Source organism: Bubalus bubalis, chromosome 11 (genome assembly GCF_019923935.1).
Source record: "Bubalus bubalis isolate 160015118507 breed Murrah chromosome 11, NDDB_SH_1, whole genome shotgun sequence".
In the NCBI taxonomy this organism is placed as follows: domain Eukaryota; kingdom Metazoa; phylum Chordata; class Mammalia; order Artiodactyla; family Bovidae; genus Bubalus; species Bubalus bubalis.
The window spans coordinates 66,086,061-66,107,855 of NC_059167.1; the positions used below are offsets into that span (position 1 = coordinate 66,086,061).

The following is a 21,795-nucleotide window of genomic DNA, read 5'->3' on the forward strand; positions in this document are numbered from 1 at the left end:
GGCCCAGGCTCACATTGCTGAGGATGTTCCGGTGCAGCGTGGAGCCATGCACCCCGGAGCTCTCTGTGTTCCACAGGCGGATAGTGTTGTCGGAGGAACAGGTGATAAAGGAACTGGGGGGCAGGCAGGCCTGGTTACTGTCCTTCACTTCAGGGTAGACCTGAAGGGGTAGAGGGTACAAAGTCAGAGCTCCAGGTAGGCAGCAGTTGCTTGCCAGCCCACGGAGACAGAAAGGAATGAGACTAAGGAGCTGTTGTTGGCCAAGGCTTGGCCCAGAGTCTGTCACATGGTAAGCAAACTGCAACTATTAGATATTCTTCAAATCGCTGAGGGAAAGCACATTCACCAAACACAAGGTACTCTTCTATGCTTACTATGAAATACTCCACTCACAGTTTTTCACTTAATTCTTAAAACAATTAGATGAATTAGGTACATCATTTTACCACTGAGAAAACAAAACTCAGGTAAGTTCAGTAACTTGTTTAAGATCATCCAGCCCAGGACAAGGCAGAGCTAAAGATGGACAGGGGCCCATTGGAAGAAGCCTGAGACGTTTAAGCATTAATTCAAGATCGGTCCCCAGGACCCATCTGAGGGTATGTGGATACACAGGGCTGCTGCTGAAGACAGGAGGAGGGAGCAGGAACACAGTGTTCTACTTGGGGATCCTCACTCTCCATCCTCGCCATGTGTCCAAGCCCGGCCACCTACCTCCACACTCCAGACGCAGGAGGAATGATACAGAGCCGAATACACCTTGCCCACTTTCTTGGGGTCCCTCACATCCCAAACATAAATGCTGTGGTCGTTGTACACACAAGACAGCCACTGATTAGTAGGATCGAAGGTCAAGGCGATGGTGTCTGGATATCTGGCATTGGCCGCGCCAGAGAAGAGGCGACTGTGGGGAAGAAGACGGTGCAAAGCGGTGAGTGAGGAGCTGTGGAAATGAGGGAATGAAAACAGAAGCCAAGCCACAAAGGAAGGAGCACAGGAGCCCTCTCCAGACCCACGGGTTTGGAAGCAGCTGCTTGAGAGGAAAGCGCTGCTCTGACAGCTCTCAGCTGGGAGCCGCCCCAGCACCAGCTCCCGGACCAGCGTGCTCTCCTGACAAGCACGGACCAGGGCTCAGAACACCAACGGCAGACAAGGTGACTGCGGCCACGATGGAGCGAAACAAAAACAAGACCGCTCTGCAGTGACTGCTGCTATTCCTTTACCTATCAATTACAGCTGTAGCTCCACACCTTTCCTTCTACCTTTCAGATAAAAGTTACTAAATGTCCAATTGTGGAATTGCCCCCCACTTCTTCACAGCATCCAACCAAAGCAAAACTTCAATCCCTTGAACCAGTCCTCAAATCATTGAATGTAAACCCAAATCTGACACTAAGCCCCACCTAACGCCTGCATACAGAGATACTCCATGGTCCCCTGCGGGTTCCATGTACCCATAAAGCCAAATCTGTGTTTCTGCAGAGACGTTCCTGTAATCTTTGGGGTGCTGATACCTTCACCTTGAAGCAGAGGGAAGGAAGGCTGGGTGCGGAGTCAAGCTCTGAAATGGAGGCAGGGGTCCTGCACAGCTCACCTGGCCTCCGTGACACTGGCGATGTCTGTCCCCAGGGCGTGGGGCCGGGGCAGGGTGCTGAGGAAGTGCAGGTTGGAAGGGTTGAAGAGGCGCACGGTGCCATCAGCGCAGCCACAGAAGATGTAGTCCTGGCTCACGGAGATGCAGTGGGCTACGGTGGTCTGCAGGCAGAGGGGCTCGGCTCAGCATGGGCCACCCCCTCAACCCCTCCTCACCAGTCACCTGCCTAGAGAGACACCCACCAAGGCAGGGGCAAGGGAAAGCAGCCCAGCTGCACAGGCCTGAGCCCCTCAGCTGTCACCTAGAGACACCCGCCCTCCAGCAGCAGGTGGCCAGAGGGCCCACAGCCACGTGCGGACCAGGGATGGGAGCCCAGGAGCCTTGGAAGGCACCAGCGGTTTTGGCCAAGAGGACAAAACAGGAAAAGCCCAGCAAAGAGAAAGGGACAGCATGAGAAAGAGGGGAAGAGTCTAGCACCACTTACTGTGAAGCTGTCTGTGTTCTGAGAAGAGGAAAGCAGGGGAAAGAAAGACAGAAAGAGAGAGCAGAGAGGAGGCAGTTACACCCATCGGCGTGGACTGGAACCTGGCCAAGCGCTGGCCTCGAGCTTCCTCCTCCTGGGGGCCCCTCCCACCTGCAGGCCCCGCCCCTGGGGCGGAGCCATGGGCACCGGCTCTGCCCTGGGCGGAGACCCAGGCGGCCCCCAGCCAGCGGGACAGAGGTACTTACTCTCAGCTCCACCCACTTGTCCAGAAGCCTCCGGTCACTGAACTCGCACAGCAGCCCTGAGGACGTGATGCAGAAGGTGCTGTCTGCCTTCTTCCCTCTGCCACAGGCCACGTCAGTGAACAGGTTGTTCCGCAGCTCGCCCAGCAGCCCCGAGCGGCCCAGCAGGGGCACAGTGGCGTTAACCTGCGGAGACACACCGCTGCTGCCCACCCATCTGCCCTTCAGCCGCTCCAGAGACTCGGCCTGGGGAGAGGGAGCCAAAAGACACAGCAAGCCCCCCACCCCTTTGAGACTATCCCTAGGCGCAGTCAGCACCTGATTCATCCAGAACTGGGTGGCTAGTGAGCGAGCAGAGAGGGGGCCCAAGGGAGCAGTGTCTCCTGGGGTGGATGAGCAGACCCTGGCCCTGGAGGCTATTTCCAGCCTCAGCACCTCACCTTTGAGGTCTTGCTGTCATCAAGGTACCAGAATTTGATATGCCGGTTACCAGCAGTGACAAAGTAGCTGCAGTCTTCAGAGAAGGACACCGCGGTGACCCGACTGGACACCTTATTGGAGGCCACCACGATGTTTTTCTGGAGAGAAAGTCAAAGGAAGAATCAAAATTCTGCCTCTTGGAGTGAAGAAGAAAGAGGATCAGAATATGGAGGAGGATAAGATAGGATTTGTACTTTAAAATGTTTCTTTCCAGGATTTGGACTTCCTTGGTGGCTCAGGTGGTTAAGAATCCGCCTGTCATGCAGAAGACCCAGATTCGATCCCTGGGTCAGGAAGTTCCCCTGGAGAATGGAATGGCAACCCACTCCAGCATTCTTGCCTGGAGAATTCCATGAACAGAAGAGCCTGGCAGGCTACAGTCCATGGGGTCGCAAAAAATCGGACATGACTGAGCAACTAACACTTTCTTTCACTTTCCAGGATTTACCGGTCAGAAAAAGAGGGAAGGAAGGAGAATCCTTTTCCAGAGGAACTGAAGACATTCATTTCCTCCGGAGGTCCTCGGAGACAAAAAGCTAGCCTCTTTCTACCAACACATTTGGCTACACGGTTCCTCTTTTCTGCTTCAGGTCATTTTCTAGAATGTAACTGAGCAGCAGAGTGGAATGAAGGGACTCAGGTCAATAGCTTCCTGACTCCTCAACTGGCCCTTGGACCCCCCTGAGGGTGCCAGGCCAGCCCAGCCGGGACCACTCACCTTCCAGGCCCAGACGTTGACGATCATGTCATGCTGGTAGCCCACAGAGACGATGTATTTGGCGCTCGGGGAGAAGGCCACACAAGCCACACCATACTTGTGCTCCTGCAGCTCAGCCACCTGGCTGTGCTCTGCCACATCCCAAACGCGCACGGCAGGCATGTGCCCACTCTGCAGGGAAGCAGGAACGGGCAGTGAGGGCCAGAGCCACAGCCTCCCTAGCCTTTCAGGGTTGGGGCCCTACCTCTCCAGCGACTGGGCACAGTCTCTCTAAGGATCCCCTGGCCAAGGGCAGAGTGCTACACAGGCGAAGGTATACAGAAAACATGATAAATATCTCAGGATTACAACCATTATCAGAGAGAAAATGCTCCCAGACTCAGTTCAGTATCTCCGGGTGAGGGTCTGCACCTCTGTATTTGTTCAAAGTTCCTAGAGTGATTCCGACGGGCAGTCAGGGTTGAGGACCACTACCACCCACGCCTATTTCTGCCCCTACTGCCTCCCTGTAAGAGACTGAGAGGGGCAGATGTTCCGCATGTGCCCAGCAGGGGGCCCCCTGGCATAAGGAATATCTTAAGGCAGAGGTTTTCACGGTGTGCTTTCTAAATCAGCACAATCAGTGAGATCTGAGAACTTGAGAGAAATGCAAAATTTGGGGTCCCTTCCCAGGCCCACAGAACCAGAAACTCCAGGAGCAGATCCAGCAATGTGCGCTTTAACAAGCGCTCAGCTGACTCGGATGCCCACTAAGGCTTCAGAAACCACTGTTTCAAGGTGCAACCAAAACTGGGATTTGACACCGGTTCAGGAAGCCAGAGTGGCAGCAGCCCTAACCAGGCCCAGGACTGAAGTTCTCTGCTGCGCCCAGGCCACCTGCCCTCTTCAGAGCTCTGCAGCCCCCTTCCTCACTCACCTCTCCAGTGACCAAGTACTTGCCATCAGGAGAGAAGGCAAGGGCAGTGATGGTTTTCCTGCAAGAAATGAGGTGGGCTCAAAGGGGCACTGGCAGCCCGGTCTAAGCCTGGCTCCCGCACAGTCCCCTCAAGAGGCAAGACCAGCAGACAACCAGCGGCACAGGTGGCATTTCCCTGGCAGGCCTGAGGGCCCAGCCACGTCCCCATCCCCAGCGCCACAGAGACCCCAGACTGCACCTTCTCACAGCTCCCAGGAGATGCTCCCCGAGGGCCCACACCCATTTACCTGGAACTGTTGAGGATGTGGTGCTGTTTGTGTTTCCGGGGATTGAACAGCACGACCACACACCTGGGAAGAGGAGGAAGGCAACCCGACTTCAGCACCAAACTACGGCGCCCCCAGGAGCTCCAGTCCCCCAGGCCAGGGAGCTGGGGCGACCAGCTCAGAGGGGCATCACTAGCCACAAAGGGCAACTGACTGCTTTCTCCTGGAAACTTGTTCTTCCTGCTTCCTTTCCCACCCACAACCACAAGGGCCCACTTCCCAGCCTCATGAGGTGGAAAGGCTCCCTGCAAGATGGCTCACCATGTGCCCCAGCACCAGCGCCATCTCTGCCACAGGGCAGCAGGGACCCAGGCCCTCCCAGAGCCTAGCCAGCCCAGGAAGTGGGGCAGAAGGGGAGAACCCACGCGATTTGGGCAAAGCAGGCTGCAGGTGCACACACAGCCAGTGTGGCTTGGAGTCAGATGTGTGTCAAGTATTTGTGCCCCAAGGAGTGAGGCCTCTCACATGTGTGTCCATGTGTATACTTGGCAAGAGCCAACCCCACCCCTGCCCCGGCGCACACACACCCCCTCTATGCATCAGGTGATGGACCGGGTGGGAGGCAGGGACCAGAACTGCCAGGAGGGTCGATAAGACTAGAGGGAGGGGCAGAGACAGCCTGGGAGGGCCTGGGAAGCCCACCCCTGAGGATCCCTGGCCCCAAGGAGCCTGAGAAGGACCCTCCAGACTGACAGAAGACAATGGAAGAAGGTTGGGAGCATCCTCTCCAGCCAGAGGGCAAGGCTGGATGGGACTGGGCTCTGACTGACTTTCCAGGTGGCAGGAGTTGGGAGCAAGAAGCAGGAAGCCATAGCCAGCAATGCACTCCCTTAGGCTCCCAGCTGTCGGCAGGCTGGGCCTCACTGCCCTTCTGCTCATGGCTGCATCAGAACTGCCACTAGCTTACGGAGCAGGTGTGGAGCCTGCTGCCCCAGGTGAGGGGAGGGGAGAGAAGGCTCAGACACAGCCTGGATTAGTGGGAAAGCACTGCAGCCCCCATACCTAAAACCCACCACTTGCTAGGAACTCGAAACCAAAGTGAGTACAAGTTGCTAGTGATGGCTCAGCATCTCAGGGTCAATAAATGACTTTAATATACAAATTCCACAGGTAATTTCTGGGGACACTGGGATCTCTGAGGGACACCTGCTATGCCCAGAACTGCCAGGCTGACTGACAGCCTTGGAATTCCTGAGTCACAACATCTTTTCCTCTAACTCCTGTCCCCAAATCCCTTCTTCAACGCTCTTTCTTCTCCCTCCATCTCCTAAGCTTTGCTTCTTTTTCCTCATTACTTTCTCCTTCTCTCTTTATACCAACTTTTAGTCTTCCACTTCCTTTCTAGAATACCATGTCAGGAGAGTTTTTTTAAAACGTAACCAAAATCACATGGCTTCGGAAACTCTGTGCCCCATCACTCTCCTTCCCCCATCCCAACACACACACACACACACACACACACACACACACAAAGGGAAACTCTGTGCCCCATCACTCTCCTTCCCCCATCCCAACACACACACACACACACACACACACACACACGTCCAGCTTCTGTTAGGGACAATCCAGGATGCAGGGGGTCTAATTCCTCTCAAACAGGTAAGGTTCATAGAACCTTAGAGCCAGAAGGAAGGATGGAAGGAATTAAATGCACTGATGCACTGTGCTGGGTATCTTTAAATATCATCTGGTCCAACTCTCCAACTTTTGAAGTGAGGAAACTTCGCTCAGACACCCAGGCTCTGACAGACAGCAGGTCTTGCAGTGTCCTGTGCTCTCCACATCAAACACTGTGTCTGTTTGATCTGACTGTGTCACCCCTGCTGAACATCCCTGGGGAGCTTCTAAGACGCAAGCCCTTAAATAAGGGCTGTGTGAAGGCCCTGGGTGGTGTGGCCCCTGCCCCACTCCACCCTCACCCTTTCGCTTGCTATGCTCCTCCCACTCCACGCCTTTGCTAGAGCCCCTTCCTTGTCTACAGCATTCTCCCCTCCTTTTCCCAACTGGTTAACACTTAACCTCTTTCACATCTCAGGTCAGATGGCCTCAGTACATGCTCTCACAACACAGTTGTACCAGTCTTTTGTGACATTTATCACAACTGCAATTTAACATTTTTTTACATTTTAAAATGTATTTTATTGAAGTACAGTTGATTTACAATGTTGTGTTAATTTCTGCTGAACAGCACAGTGATTCAGTTTTATATATGTATACACATTCTTCGTCATATTCTTTCCCATTACAGTTTATCTCAGGATATCGAGTCCAGCCGCCTGTGCCTACAGCAGGGCACTGATTACAGACTCCTCCACCTCTAGCCTGTGTCCTTCACGAGGGTGGGAACTGTGCCTGGTCTTGCTCGCTGCTGTGTCTCCTGTGCCTAGCAGAGTCTGTTAGGTTTAGTTGTTCAAAACCATTTACTGAATGGATGAATGCTCCCCTAGCCTGGTCAACTGGGGTATCCGTAGGCCAGACTCTCCTCCCTAGCATGCCCACCTGTCTCCCATGGGAGGAGACAACAAAGATCCCTGGATCCTCAGAGCAGGGAGGGGCAGTAGGGACAGGGTAGGCTCTGGAGTCAGACACCAGGGTTGGAGTCCTTGTTCTGTTATGAATAATTTTGTGCCCCTGGATAAGTCAGAAGCTATTTCATTATCTGTTTAAAAGGAGCCTCTAAGATCAAGCTGTCAGGACTTCTGTATAGGATCACATAATTTTTTGGACACAAAGTGGGACCAAACAAATGGCAGATCTTACTATTCCCCCTCCTGGAGCACAGACAAGAGGCCAAAAGAGACTCCAGGCAGCGGGGAATGAGGTGCCCAGGGGCTGCGTGTCAGGTATCTCCTTCAGAAAACCAGGGGTAAGTCCTATTAGGATCTGAGTAATGGTAGAAACTTTAAAGGAAGCTTTATTTATTTCTGGGAAGGCAGCCAAGGGAAGAGAACTGGGTTAAGCTTGGGGAAAGAAAGTATCTACATCTTCATCCATTTAGGAGACCATAACCTTGGAAAGTAGCAAGGAAGGGACGGAGGTGGGGGGGATGCTGAGGGAGACGCTATCCCCAGGCTCTAGGACAGCGGCACAGAAAGAGAAGGGAGGCGAAACCACCTGACTAAGTTAGCAAGCACCGTGCGAGGGCTGCAGTGAACTCTCAACACGATGGCTTTCCACCTCCTTCAGTAACTGGTCTGCTCTTCACACCGTGGGCCCAATAATAAGAGTTACCATTCATCTAGCGGGTTCTGCGAAGTGGGCACTCTGCTAAGCACCTGAGAGATCTGGTCTTAGCTTATCCTCACAAGTTTTGTGGCTGAGACAATTATCCCCACTTCAAGGTGGAGAAACGAGTCCAGAGGCCTTTTTAAGACATCTCAGCGAAAGCAAAACAGAGTCAGGATTTCAGGAGCTGTGCTCTAAGGAAAGCAGAGTGGAGTAAGTGAGAGAAAGAAGAGAAAACTGAAATTGAAGAGGAGAGCCAAGCACAGAAAGCATACCGACCTAATGCAGAGGGTGCCAGGGCAGAAGCCTCTGAGAAGAGGGAGAGGAGACTGGGGCGCTTGGAGGGAAAAGGGATTCTGGCTACAGAATTCTGGGAAATCATAACGGGGCACATGAAAATTATAGCAGTTATAGTTCAAAGTTCATAGGTCTAAATATTTAGGTTTTAATATTTTATTCAACGTATGAAAAATTATAAACCCCCCCAGGCCTGACACCATCAGCAAAGCCCAGCAAGTTTTCAGGAAAGCTGGCATTTTCTAAGGCTAAGGAGGGCTCCACAGGCTCGTCCTCTCTGGTGACGGCTTCCAGTCTGAATGGTTCTGGGTTACCTAGCTTTCAGATCAGCTCCAGATAAATCACGGCAGAGGGCTTGGGCCAAAAGCAGATCTGACCTGAATTGGATCAATACAGATTCTGACACATTCCACATTCAGAAAAAGCAGGTAATGCAGGCGCCTTCAAACCCAAAGCAGCATGGTGACCTTTGAAGGGCAGTGCGTTAGACCACTTAACGCACTCTCCAGTCACTGCACGTAAGCTTTGAGCCCTGCTGGACCGTAGCGTCTTTTGTTTCCTTCTTCCCCAGGTTTGACTCCATGGTGGTGGGAAGAGGGAGAGCAGCGTGTGTGCATAAACAGACAATGTGGACAGAGGATGACAAGCTATGAGGCAAACTTTCCCTTCTCTAACACCTCCCAACCTCCCAGCATAGCCTGGAAAACTCTGAGTGGCATGGGAGAGTTAAGCCAAGGAGGGAAACACACAGAGATTGGCCCTTAAGCTGAAATTTTTATTTCTAATTATTCAAATTTGGGAACCTTCCAACAAAGAGAAAGAGCAGGAAAGAGACCAACCCACAGTCACAGCTCCACTTGTGAGGACAATAATGCAGATGGTGGAGGGAAGGCACGACTTGGCAAAGACCTCCAAGTTTCCCTGTGCCCACCTTGCTGAGGTCCTCCCAACAGAAGAGACCTCAAAAACACTGATGTGAGAGCCTCCTCAGTCTTCTCTGACCTTTGAACAAGTTTCTCAGTCTGCTAGGACTGAGGTGGGCAGGGTGCCGTTTGCACCAACCTTTGGCCTCTGGCCTCCACATCCCTTGACCCTGGCCAGCACAGCAGGCAGCCATCGGCACGTGCGCGAGCAGCAATGCTGGCTGCTGTCCTCCATCTGACAGGGCTGGGCTGGCCCAACCGGCCAGGTCCCGGGTTCAGAACCCCAGGGTGCAGGTGCAGGGAGGCTGCTCCCTCTCACAGGCAGGTGGTGAGGCCTCAGTCCCTCTGGGCCTCAGGCCAGGAGTCACGTGGTAGAGCACCCCGTACCAGGTGCTGGGACTGCTGCCCAGGGGCTTCTCTGAACCAGAAGGGTCAAGCCCTCGACTGCCCCCCTCCCCAGACAAGTCCAGGCCTGCTGCCGTCACCAAGAGCCCAGCATTCCCACAGGATCCGCCTCCTACGACTCTCTATCCTCCAGAAGACAGAAACAAATGAACCCTGGGATGAGCAAGGAATGCAGAAGAGGCACACGCAAGGAGAGCACAGAAGGTCTGAGCTGTGACCCTGCACCTAAAATTTCCTCTTTCAGACCAAGTAAAATCAGAAGGTGACTCACAGAGGCACACCAAAGGTCCTCAAGTCTTGCTCACACATCACCCTGTGTGCCTTTTGAACACTATAACTCCACAACCCGACATTCCCTATTCCCTCTCACTGCCTATTGCTTATACTTTTTCCACAGCACACATCAACTTGTAATATTCCATACAATTTTCTCTTGGGGAGGCAATAGGGTCTATCTTCATCACTAGACTGCCAGGTCTCTGACAGTAACACTTGTTTACTTCGTTTACTGTTAAATCCCAAAGGCCTAGAAAATTGACACTCCATAAATATTTGTGAATAAATCTTTAAGTCATTAGCTACCAGATCTCAAAGCCCTAACTCCCAAAGAACCTCCTGAGTAGCAGACCCCGGGGCAGGTCCACAGTTCTCCCTGACCTTAGGCTTCTAGGACTCACTGATGCTGGAGGGCAGTGTGATGATGGAAAGAATAGGAAAACTGGGGTCAGGCAGACCTGTCTGCTAACAAACTGTGTGATCTTGGGCATATTTCTTCACTTCTCTGAACCTCAGTTTCCTCATCTATAAGACAAGAATAATAATATCTATGTCTCAAGATTGTTGTGAGAACTGAAGAAAAAAATATGCAAAATAACCAGCAGGGCACTCCTAGCTATCTTCTTGACAGGTTCCCTGGGGCACCAATAACAAGGAAATGGCTATCCAGGGGTCAGCAGTGGCAACAGGAACCCCAACTACAGTCTCCCATCCAGGGCCTGCAGATTAGTGACTCATCAGGGTCCTCCTCCAGGTGTGGAATTACAAACTGTCCCTCCAGATTCACTCCCAAAGGGGAAATGTTATGCTTTAATTATTCTAAGAGATGAGTCTAGGATGTTGCCTAGGGCATCCTTGATTGTAGTCCTCTTTAGATACCTGGCATCCTTCCAAATAAGTAACATTCCTAGGCCAGATCATGAGACCCATTGGTCTCTGTTTCCGAGATGCTCTGTGAGACCCACCCATCCACTCAAAGGAATGGGAAAAGAAAATTGGCCATAATAACCCAGTAAATAACATGGTACATGTCTCTCTGCCCAGGGGAATCTGAACATATTCCCTTCCAGGACAAGAAGCAGATCTCACAGGACTCATGACTCAGGTCCAAAAGGCAGGGTCTGAGCCCCTTCCTCTTACTCACCAGGCTCTAGCCACCATGGCTGCTGTTTAGCTACTCAAACAAGTGAATCAATGCATCCTTTCTTGGGACCTTTGTAGTTGAGGTCTCCACCTGAAAGCACAGATCTTCACACAGGGATTCCTCTTTGTCACCCAGACAACAGCTCAAAGGTCAGCTCCCACTGAGCCCTGACCAGCTGATCTTCAAGTAGCCCTACTCCCACCCGGCTCCAGGATGTTCACTTACTCTCCTTTCCATCACTCCTTCAGAACATTGACCAGTCTCTGATATTATCGTACTCATTTGTTTGTTTACATGCTTACTATCTGCTTACCCACCCCTCCCCCCAATTGCCTTAAACCCGGAAGAAGCGGTGACACTGTCCGTCTTATTCACTGCTGTATACCCTGAGGCTAGAAGAGTATACAGATTAGGTTTTCAGCAAGTATCTGCCACACACTAGTGACTGTATGGATGAACAAGGTCTTCTGGGAAGACCTACAGGGCCCTGTTTCTGGAGTGAGATCTGTTGGGAAGCCAGGAGAAAGGGCACAGAGGGGACGGGTGTCTACGGGTGGCCTCGCGCATGACTCACAGCCATCAGGGCACCGAGTCCAGGCGTCCTCTTTCCTTAGCTCCACCCAGTCTGTCCACCACTCCACACACTCCCTGGCGACCGCCCCGCACCCAGTGTTTACCACAGAGAGGAAGGAGGCAGCAGCGTGCTCCTTCAGCTCATCTGCCACTAGAACACGGGCCAGGAGGAGATTCTGTGGCTTCACATGCAGTCCAAAGCCCTGGAGCTGGGTCTCTCAGCATCGATTCCAACAGGCGCTGAGTAAATGGAGGGCCTCCTCAGGAGAGCGGTCTTTCCCCTCCTCCTCCCGACGTAAACCACCAAGAGGTCCTTTCCTGGCTGCCAGATAGGGCCCCTCACTGTTCCAGGACACCTCCCACTCCAGTAGCAGGTCTGCACAGAGGCTCTGCACTCAGGCCAGGTCCTGCACTCTGGCATTAGGAGTCGAGAGAAATCCATTCTCCAAACTGACTGACTCCACAGCAGCAACAGGGGCTGGTGCTGGGCTCTAAAGGTCCTGAAACTCTCTACCAGGGCAGCTAGGGAAGGAGTCCAAGTCAATTATGGGTTTTCAACTAAATTGAGGGGCTTAAAATGTGACAGGTGAGGGGTGGGTTTCCTGTGGGGAAAACAGCAAAGGGAGAGCTCTGGAGAAGAGACGCAAGAGCCACTAAAACTGAAGGGTCCCTGCCCAGAGGCTTCAACCTGCCCCTGCCTTGCACACGTCTCTCTCCACCCCGCCCTCCCTGAGCTGTTTCATTTCCTTTCAGAAAAGCTTTGTTTTGGTTTGATATTTGCCTCTAGGCCTCTGGGAGAGTTTTTGGAGCTTTGTTTCTCTTCTTGTTTCTAGGATACCTGAACTGCTCCTAGAGCAACAAGCGCAGTAGGAACTAGAGAGTGGGGGATGGGGGTGGGCTGAGGATCACCAGGGAAGAAGAGAAGGAAGACGGAGGTGGGGGGAAGAGCCTGCTGGGCTCACACAGACTTTGACGGCCCCCCAGATACCACTGAAGCACAAGGGGAGCTCTAGCACAGAGCAAAACCAAACACCCAGAAAAAAAGCCATTTGCAAAGGGAAAACTCAAAGTTCTAGGAAGTCAAATGGTCAGGAAGTGGATCAGGGCACTGCCCAGGGCTGGCCCAAGCCAAACACACGCAGGAAACCCACTAGAGGTGACAGCAAGGAAGCTTCCATACACCACCTGGAAGGATGGCTCCCAGGCACACGCACCAGGCTGGGGCCTGCCCCTAAACAGAAGCACACACCCTTAAAGGCATCTGGGGTCAGAGTAGGTGGGAAAGAGTGGGAGCAGGGCTCCACACTCCCCAGGGCAGGGGCACAGGGCTCAGCACGCCCAGAGCAGCAGCCCCAGCCTTCCCAGTCTGTCCCACATCCAGCCCCCGTACCACCTCCAACAAGAAGGAACCTGGCTTTCCCAGGCCGAGGCAGGCACGAGTGGAATTCCCCAGAGGCAGACTGCACAGGGTATCCAGCAACAGAGATCATTCATCACCTTGCTTCTGGAAACAGGAGGAGGCCAGCTCAGCCCCTGAAGGGTAAAGTCAACTCACCTCCCAGTCCCCCAGCACAGACATCAAATGCCAAATGGCCACGCAGAAGAGACAGACCCCAGAACCCAGGGGCTGAAGGCTCCCTGGAATATACTGAGCTGCCCATAAATTGGGCTCTTCTCAATCAAAGAGTGGGTAAACAGCTTAGGGGAAAGGCAGCTTTTAAAAATAAAAAGTCTAGTTTCCCCCCCTGCCTCGAGCCTCGAGCCATTTTGAAAGAGCTTTGCAGTCAGACGACTTGGGTTGGAATCCCAATACAGACACATACTAACTGTGTGACCTGAAGCAAACCACTTTCTCTCTTTGAATCTTAGCTTTCCTCCTCTAAAATAGGCGGTGAAAACAGTTCCAACCTCACAGGGTTGCTCAGAGTATTAAATAAAATAATTCCTGTGAAGTCCTTAACAAAGTTTCTGACACAGAAAAAGTTCTTGATAAAGGTAGGGATGATAAAACTAAAAAAAAAAGAAAAAGAAATCATATAGCTGATACAAAACCTCCAGGTTGCTGTGGAAATCATACTGGGCATCTTGGCATTCCTAAGTTGACGGAAGGAGGAGAGAAGTGGCCATCCTATTTTCATGTTCCAGCAACAAGGATCAGAGGGCGACAGAGTAAACCAGATACAGGAGGGGCCCCTAGGCTCCACAAGCAACACTTCTGCAGAAGCTGCAAGCACCTACGGTTGGGGTTTTCTCATGAACAGGAGCAGAGGAGTGAAGAGGCAGCACGAAAAAGAACACCGGCCCTGGAACCTGACCTTTCTGCCAGGGCACTGACATCTCTCAACGTGCCCAGAGCAGTCAAGTGATCAGAGAAGCTTTATTCATAACAGCCAAAAAGTGGAAACAGCCGGAATGCCCATCAACAGATTAATGGAGAAAATGCGGTATATCTATAGCTATAGCTATCTATCTGTGTGTGTGCACTAAGTCACTTCAGTCATGTCTGACTCTTTGGACCCTATGCGTGCGTGCACACACACACACTGGAATATTACTCAGCCATGAAAAAGAATGAAATCCATAAAGTCCATATATGTTTGCAGCAACACAGATGGACCTATTATCATACTAAGTGAAGTAAACAGAGAATGACAAATATATGATAGAACCTATATGTAGAATCTAAAAAGATAACACAAATGAACTTATTTACAAAACAGAAAGAGACTCACGGGCTTCAAAAACAAACTTACAGTTACCAAAGGGGAAAGGTGGGAGTTGGGGAGGGATAAATTAGGAGATTGGGATTAATATATACATACTACTATATATAAAATAAATAATCAGTAATAGTGTATAGCACAGGGAACTCAGTATTATGTAATAACATATGCGAAAAGGATCTGAAAAAGGATATATGTGTATGTATAACTAAATCACTTTGCTGTACACTTGAAACTAACACAACATTGTAAATCAACTCTATTCCAGTATAAAACAAAAATTTTAAAAATAATAAAAACAAAAATGACTAAAAGGTAGATATTAAAGACACTGAAAACAGTTGGGAGCTGTGTGTAATATAAAGTATAAATCTGTATGTGTGGGTGGGTGTAGGTGGCCAAAGAGGAGGACAGGATGGCAACAAAGACAACAATCAACACGGAGCCTTTATGTGGCCCCGCATCTCATTTATAAAAACGGCACCAAAACATTAGCCTGGATGTATCGCCCAGAAGACACCAGAAAACCCTGCCTGCTCCGACTGATTTAGCATAGCTACAAGCTCCCATGTAGTAAGACCACTGCCAAGATACTCACCCAGCTGGATAGGCAACTAAACCTGATCGGGGGTCACAGGCAAGTCCTCTGCCTCCAGACACTGTAATTCCAAGCACCTTCTCCAAGGTCACCTGTGAGAACAAGACAGAGAAATGTTATGTCATGGACAGAGGGTGTTGGGAAGGAGGTGTTCTCCCACGCTGACTGCTTTCCTGGTGACCCTGTCTTCTGGAGAATGGGGCTTGTCCAAGTTCTGATTTGGCATAGGTCCCCTGATCACACGCCAAAAATAGACAGTGTACATCACCAGCTTTTAACAGTGATCAAACTGCTGGATCCAAAGAGAAGAAAATGAAGTGGTTAAAACTCAGCTCATGGCCACAGAGGAACAAGTACCCCCCAAGTCCAGGAAAATTCCATTTACAAGATAAAGCCCTGGGTCCCCAGACTGGCCTCTTGGGTCTGTGAGACTCAGGGGATGTCACTGATCGTGCCTTGGCAGGCACGAAAGAAAGGCCACTCTCATCTCCCAGAGCCGGGAGAATGTTAGGTATCAATTAGGTGACTCATAATACCCCTGATCTATGCGTTCCATCACACTCTTCCCCTCCATCAGATGGCAGCCAGTTCATACAGACTATAAGCCCAGGAGGCAGAGACATGGCTTAATGCTGTGTTTTGCAAAGCACAGATGCTCAGAGCACTCTAATTATTATTATTCAGCCACAACTCTCACAGAGATGAAAGGGAAACATGTGCAAAGTACTCAGAGATTCTGGGAGAACACGGCCACAGGAGACATTCACCATTACTCTCATCATCACTGTTGCTACCCCACACTGTCTGCAGGCCCTGGGACACGTACTGGACTAACCTCAGACTAGTTCACTGAGCTTTCTCCTAGATGATCCTATGTACGATTCAGACTGCCATGTAACTCATCACTCCACCTCACCCTCTGCTACGGAATGCCTCGCCTGTCACTCCAGGGCCAGTCTCCTCAGCACTATCTGGGCCCCCTGCACTGGCCCTCCTCGGGGAGGTCCTCTTGTCCTCGTTGGTTCAGATGGCAGGGCTTCAGAATGCAGAACGGCCATGTAAACAGGCTAGAGTGTATTCTGTTAAGAGTCTCTGGGGCCTTAATAGGGCCTCGTGAACCAGAAACACTTCAGAAGTAGTCACACCCGCGGCAGGGGGTCACAGGCTCCTAGTCCATGTCAGTTTCTAGAGAGGGAAAGCCCATATCACTGTAGTATCTCTCCTCTTTCTTACTCTCCCAACTGGAGAATTCCAAGTGTTCCTAGAGGGCCAGTTTAAATTCTTATATCCAAGGACCACTTTAGTTTGAATTATGTTGTAAAGAAATGCCCTGAGGTGGCCAAAGACCAAAATAAGTTTACTGGGATATTGTAATGAAAGCTATTCCGTCAGAAGGTCCCCAAGAGTCTTCTGCACTTCTTGAGGATGGAGACCAGGAATTCCAACACATGCCTACTCACTGACAGAGGCAGTTTAGTTCGAGGGCACCATGCCTAGCCACAGCAACCTGGCAAGAGCCAAACTCGCCAGCTACCCTTGGGTCTTTCGGAGGCACTAAACCAAGTGGGGAATAAACTAACTTTCGTTTGCTCTAGACATTCTTGATACTTTGCTCTAACATGCCTCTTTACACACTTCTTCTCAGCTTAACAATCCTCCCCCACCCCTGGGCACCCAGTCAACCTTTCTGAAAGGTCTGAGCACTGCACACAGACTGGAGAACACCAAACAACCCTGGGGAAGCCTGGGAGTGCTCAGTTCATGGCATCGCCCCCATCCTGGCACTGTGCCTCTGGCTATTCCTGAGGGAGGGGTGCTCAGGAACATTCCTGCTGCACCAACTGCCTACTGCAGAGAAAGAGGAGCCTGAGGCCAGCATTACCCACATAGATGATAAAGGTCACCAAAGCAAGGGCTGAGCTAAAAACGCCGCTCAACTCCTATTCTCTCCAAGCTATATTCTCCAAGCTAATCTGATTTCAGGCAAATCCTTTGGATTCATATTTGCATCAATCCCTCCCTTATGCTTCAGCTTTGGTCCCAGAGAATTAGACCAGTCTGTTGGTTCTCAGCTTGCCTTCCCTCTGACAGGAATTTGGGTAGGTGTTTTGTGGGTAGATGAACCAGTTCCACAGAGAATTAATTCTGGAACTAGCTTGGAGTTTTCAGCAGCAATATAAAGCAGGAAGGAGATGTGTGTTACTCAGACCTCAAAGACCAGTGTTTATCAAATGATTTCGACCACAACCCATGTTAAGAGACAGTTTACAGCTTGATCCAGGGTAAACATGCATGCATGTGTGAGCTTGTTCATAAAGCTGAAATGAAAGTTTCACAGAACAATAGTTAACTCTCGTTGCGTGTGATATACTCCAGTTTGTATTATATTCCATTTCATTAAAAGTAATTCTGGTCTTGGCCCACGTAACTGATCTCGTGCCCTATAAGTGGACTGAAGTGGCAGTCTGGGACCCTGCTAAGGACCATCTCCCCCACTGGGCCTGGGGTTCAGCCGTGGTCCCTGCCACCTCTGTGCTCCTCTGTCACTTTCCTCCTAGGACTCTCGGCAGGAGAGCAGACATCCGGGCTAGGAAACCCCACGGACAGGAGCTCGCCCAGGCTCAAAACTTGGATGATTTTCAAAGGATTTATGAGTTTTGGCTTCTCCTGGCTTTCTGAGCAGCTATCCAGGGGGAAAAAAAGGCAGTTTCCTTTGGCTCTGTGGAGGGGGAGGAGCAGGGGAAAAACATTCAGGGGCATCAGCTGGTTTTTATTTTATGTTCTAACTCAAACCAGCTTCCTGTTTGCAGGGAGGTTTGGGGCTGAGCTCCACTTTCAAAGATCTGAGAGTCCAGAGCTCTTGCAGGGCTTCCAATGTCTAGGCTTATCCTGCGAGGCTCCTGGGCAACAGACCTCAGGAACTGACTCTCTCCTCTCATAACCCTCTCCATACCCCTTCCTGGGACAGCTTCCATCTACCCTAGGAAATGGAGACAAACCTGGACACCCCTTTGCAAACACACCCCAGGCTGAGAAGGCCCAAGTTCAAGCAGCGAGGTGCTACAGTGGCCCGCACTGGCTCGGGAGAGTGACTGTGAACCTCTGCCCCAGCTCCATACACAGCGAGAGCACACTGGTAGCTTGAAATCACCAAGACAGGAGCACTGACACCATGAAATCAGACAGCTCTACAAGCTGGGCCCCTCTTTGCCCCTCAGAGAGTGTGTAAACATTTACCAACGCAACACTAAGCTCAAGCAACCTTCCTCTCTGCCCTGGACTATGGCTGTAAGTCCCATGTGTTCTCTCTGCTTCCGGCCTTGCTTCCTATAGCTTTTTTCTCAACATGGCAGGCCACCGTGCTTCTTTTAAGAAAGACGGGAGTTTGTGTCATTATGCTGCTCAAATGCCTCCAACTGTTCCCCATCCTTAAGTTTAAACCCAACGTCTTTAGCCTGGTTTACAGAATCCTGAGTCACCTGGCCCCTGGCTACCTCTCTGACCTCATTTCCTTCACTTCCCCTCCCTTATCCCACTCCAACCATCCTGGCTGCCTTAAGCGCCACAAGGAGATTCTAGCTTCTGGTTCTCTGCGTATGCTATTTATTTCTTCCACTAAAATGCTCTTCCTTCAACTACTCACTCAGCTGTTTCACTCAGGTCTTTGCTCAAAGGTCTCCTCAGAGAAGGCTTTCCAGACTGGCTTTACTGCTGCTATTCCTCTATACCCAACCTATCCTGCTTTACTTTCCTTCATTGTACGTAAGTCAGGCAGTGACCCGACATGGATTCTTTGTCCACATCCTTACTGTCTGTCTCCTCTACCATAATAGGAGCTCCTCAAGGGCATGGCCTAAGTTGCTGCCCCTCCCTGATGCATCCCTATCACTTTAAACAGTGCCTGGCACAAAATGGACACTTGATAAATATTTGATGAATAAGTAAATGCATGGCAGAGGCTCTGGCAACAGTGAAACAACAGAGATGGGAAGCGTAAGAAAACTGGGGTTTTCAGGCCAGTAGAGTTGCTCTCCACAAAGAATCTAAAACTGGGTGTGTAGGAGCTCCCTGGTTGTCCAGTGGTGAGGAGTCGGTGCTTTCACTGCCATGGCACAGGTTCAATCCCTGGTCAGAGAACTAAGATCCCTCAAGCTGCATGGCTAAAAAATAATAATAAAGTAAAACTGGCTGTGACAGAAAGACCATGTCCAGATGAGGACGAGTACAAAGGGAGGTTAACGGTACGGGTGACATTTTGTTTCTTAAGTTGATGGTGGGCATACAACTGTTCATTATTCCACGTGTATTTAGTGTATGTCTTAAATACTGCACGGTAGAAGTTTAAAAGACAGAAAAGATATGGTCCAGGATGTGGTGTGGGGCTCAGCACCTTATGAGCAACATCCTTCTATAGTTTACATCCCTGACTTCTCTTTATCCTCAAGCCACTTCGTTGGCACCTGCTGGCCCAGCAATGTGAGGGGAAGGGCAACAGAGAACTCAAGAATCTGTTTTTACTGGATTTAGGTTCCTCACTTCAGTGCTTGTCAGGCTGTGTTGCACTTGCAATGCTCCCGACACACCACTTTCCTCTGGTGGAAGTTTTCAAGGACTACTGCACACAGCCCGTCTCCTGCCTGCTAAGCCTGGCCGCAGGTGATGAGACAGCCCCCTCAGCCTGGGTCCCTGAGTGACTGATGAACAGAGTGCCCATGCTGACCCACAGTGAACACAAGCAGGAACAAGAAATAAACTATCTGTTAAGTCGGGCAGATGGTGAGGAGATTTGTTACCACGGTACGACCTAGCCCAGCAATTTTCACACGTTTTGGTTGGTCTCTTACGTGCTTTGGTTTCCTTACACTCTTAGAAATTATCAAAAACCCAAAGAACTTTTGTTTATATAAGTTGTAAATATCAATACTGGTTAAATTAGAAATTACAATGGAAATACTGAAATTATTTAATTTGTTCAAAAGTAATAAAAAAAAAAACCCATTACATGTTAACACTTTCATTATAAGTAACTCTAGTTTCCAAAACAAAATCAAAAACATTTAGTGAGAAGAGTGGCACTGTTTAACATTTTTCCCGATCTCTCTAATGTCTGGCTCAGTAGAAAACAACTGGATTCTCATATCTGCATCTGCATGCAATCTGCTATATGTTATTTTAGGTGAAGATAAAGAAAATCTGGCCTTATCTGTATATGTAATTGGAAAAGAGGAGACCACAGAGATGCCCTTAAAGGGGTTTGGGGACCCCAGGGATTCTCTGACCACACCCGAACCAATAACTAGCCCCTCCTGTATACTATAGCATCTCTTCATAAGGAAGCAAGCCTACCAGTAAGAGAGTTCTGGCCTCGAGCATCATTTGAGGAAAATGAGGCAGGGATCAGGCCCTGTGAGAAAACAGCCATCCTCAAAGTCAGGGATGGGGCCCCAAGTTCTGACAGGAACTTCAGCTCCAAATCCTCATGGCCCAAATGTCAATGAAATACAGCTCCACAGATACACCAGTCCAGGTAATTGATTCTGGCCCATGCAGCTGGCACCCCAATACATATACAGTTCTAGGAACATCAAGGGCAAATGAAAACTCAGAATTAAGAAGAGGGCACCACCTCTGGACTCTGCAGTGCTCTCTTCCACATCTGAAACATAGCCTAGAAGCAGGGAGAATACTCGAGTTGTGACCCAGCCACTCCTTGGGCAGGTGGAGAGTGTTGAGATGGAGGAAAGCCTACACCAGCCAGAAAGAGGGTGTCATCTTTCCCCAGCAGCAAGGTTGCAGGAGGGCAGAATTACTACAGACACACTGCAAAGGAAGGCTTGAATGCCCACCCCTCCCAACGTGCACTAGGCAGGGCAGTATTGCATCCTCCTAAGAGAAAGAAGGAAAGCAGAATCATTCCTCACTGTAATGAGATAAAGGGATAACTTCATAATTGCCTATTCCCAAGAGAGAAGGAAAGACTAAAGCCAACTGTTTAAGAGCTCTTCTGGCTCTCATTAAAGTAGATGGAAAAAACAGGTGGCTCAGAGGCAATAGACAGGACTACTCATTCATTCTCCATAGAACAGTATTTTCCAGAATGCAGACTGCAGCCTATTAATGGGATCTGAAATTGATTTAATAGGTAATGAATAGCTAGAACAAAAAACAGACCTCATGGCATGTAGTAATGGTAAGTACCGATCATGACACTTTATTTCAGGGGTATGTGTGTGTGCACTGGGTCACAATGTAAAGCACATTTCTTAATATGAGTTGTTCTTTAAAATGTGTGAAAGTCACTGGGATGCTGTTAAGAGTCCTAAAATGCAGAGTACAGACTCAACCCTCTATCCTCAAAATCCAATAGGGAAGATCAATGACATACTACAGAGCAATCCAGCATGTGATAGGGTCATAAGAAAGATATGAAGTGCTCCAAGAGGAGGAAGAGAGGTGGTTTCTGAACAGGATCAGGAAAGGGAAACAATGAGCTTTCCTGGAAGATTAGATGGAATGTGACCTGGGCCTTGCAGTGAGGATAGGATTTTGACAGATGGACATAGAGAGAAAAGGAATTCTCAGTAGAAGAAGCTGCATGAATGAGTTTGGCAGAAGGAAACAGCAGCAACAGTGAAACCAAGGACTTTCTGTAGGAGAGTTAGGTCAGAAAAGGTAGACTGCAACCAGATCAGGAAGGCCCTGGTTACCAAACTAAGTCAGGTCTTTTGGAGACTCTGGGAAGCCCCAGGAGGGTTTTGAACCAGGGACATAATCAAAGCTATATACATCAAAGCACAGCTCAGGCAGGGAGCCCATATAGGAGACTATTACGATAGCTCAAGTGAAGAGTAGTAGGATCTAGACCAGC

General features: G+C 50.1%; 1 protein-coding gene across 2 annotated transcripts in view; it reads right to left on the reverse strand.

The window, feature by feature from the left end:
* MAPKBP1 (mitogen-activated protein kinase binding protein 1) overlaps positions 1 to 21,795 on the reverse strand; it is a 53,048-nt gene that overhangs the window by 12,355 nt on the left and 18,898 nt on the right. For both annotated transcript variants that reach the window (XM_044925196.2, XM_025295877.3), the window contains exons 3-11: positions 14,928 to 15,019; positions 4,722 to 4,784; positions 4,435 to 4,492; positions 3,519 to 3,689; positions 2,761 to 2,898; positions 2,324 to 2,506; positions 1,595 to 1,755; positions 715 to 904; positions 14 to 160 (exon numbers count right to left, since the gene is read on the reverse strand). In XM_044925196.2, coding sequence (XP_044781131.1) covers positions 14 to 160; positions 715 to 904; positions 1,595 to 1,755; positions 2,324 to 2,506; positions 2,761 to 2,898; positions 3,519 to 3,689; positions 4,435 to 4,492; positions 4,722 to 4,784; positions 14,928 to 15,019 — 1,203 coding nt within the window. The remainder of the gene's footprint in view (positions 1 to 13; positions 161 to 714; positions 905 to 1,594; positions 1,756 to 2,323; positions 2,507 to 2,760; positions 2,899 to 3,518; positions 3,690 to 4,434; positions 4,493 to 4,721; positions 4,785 to 14,927; positions 15,020 to 21,795) is intronic.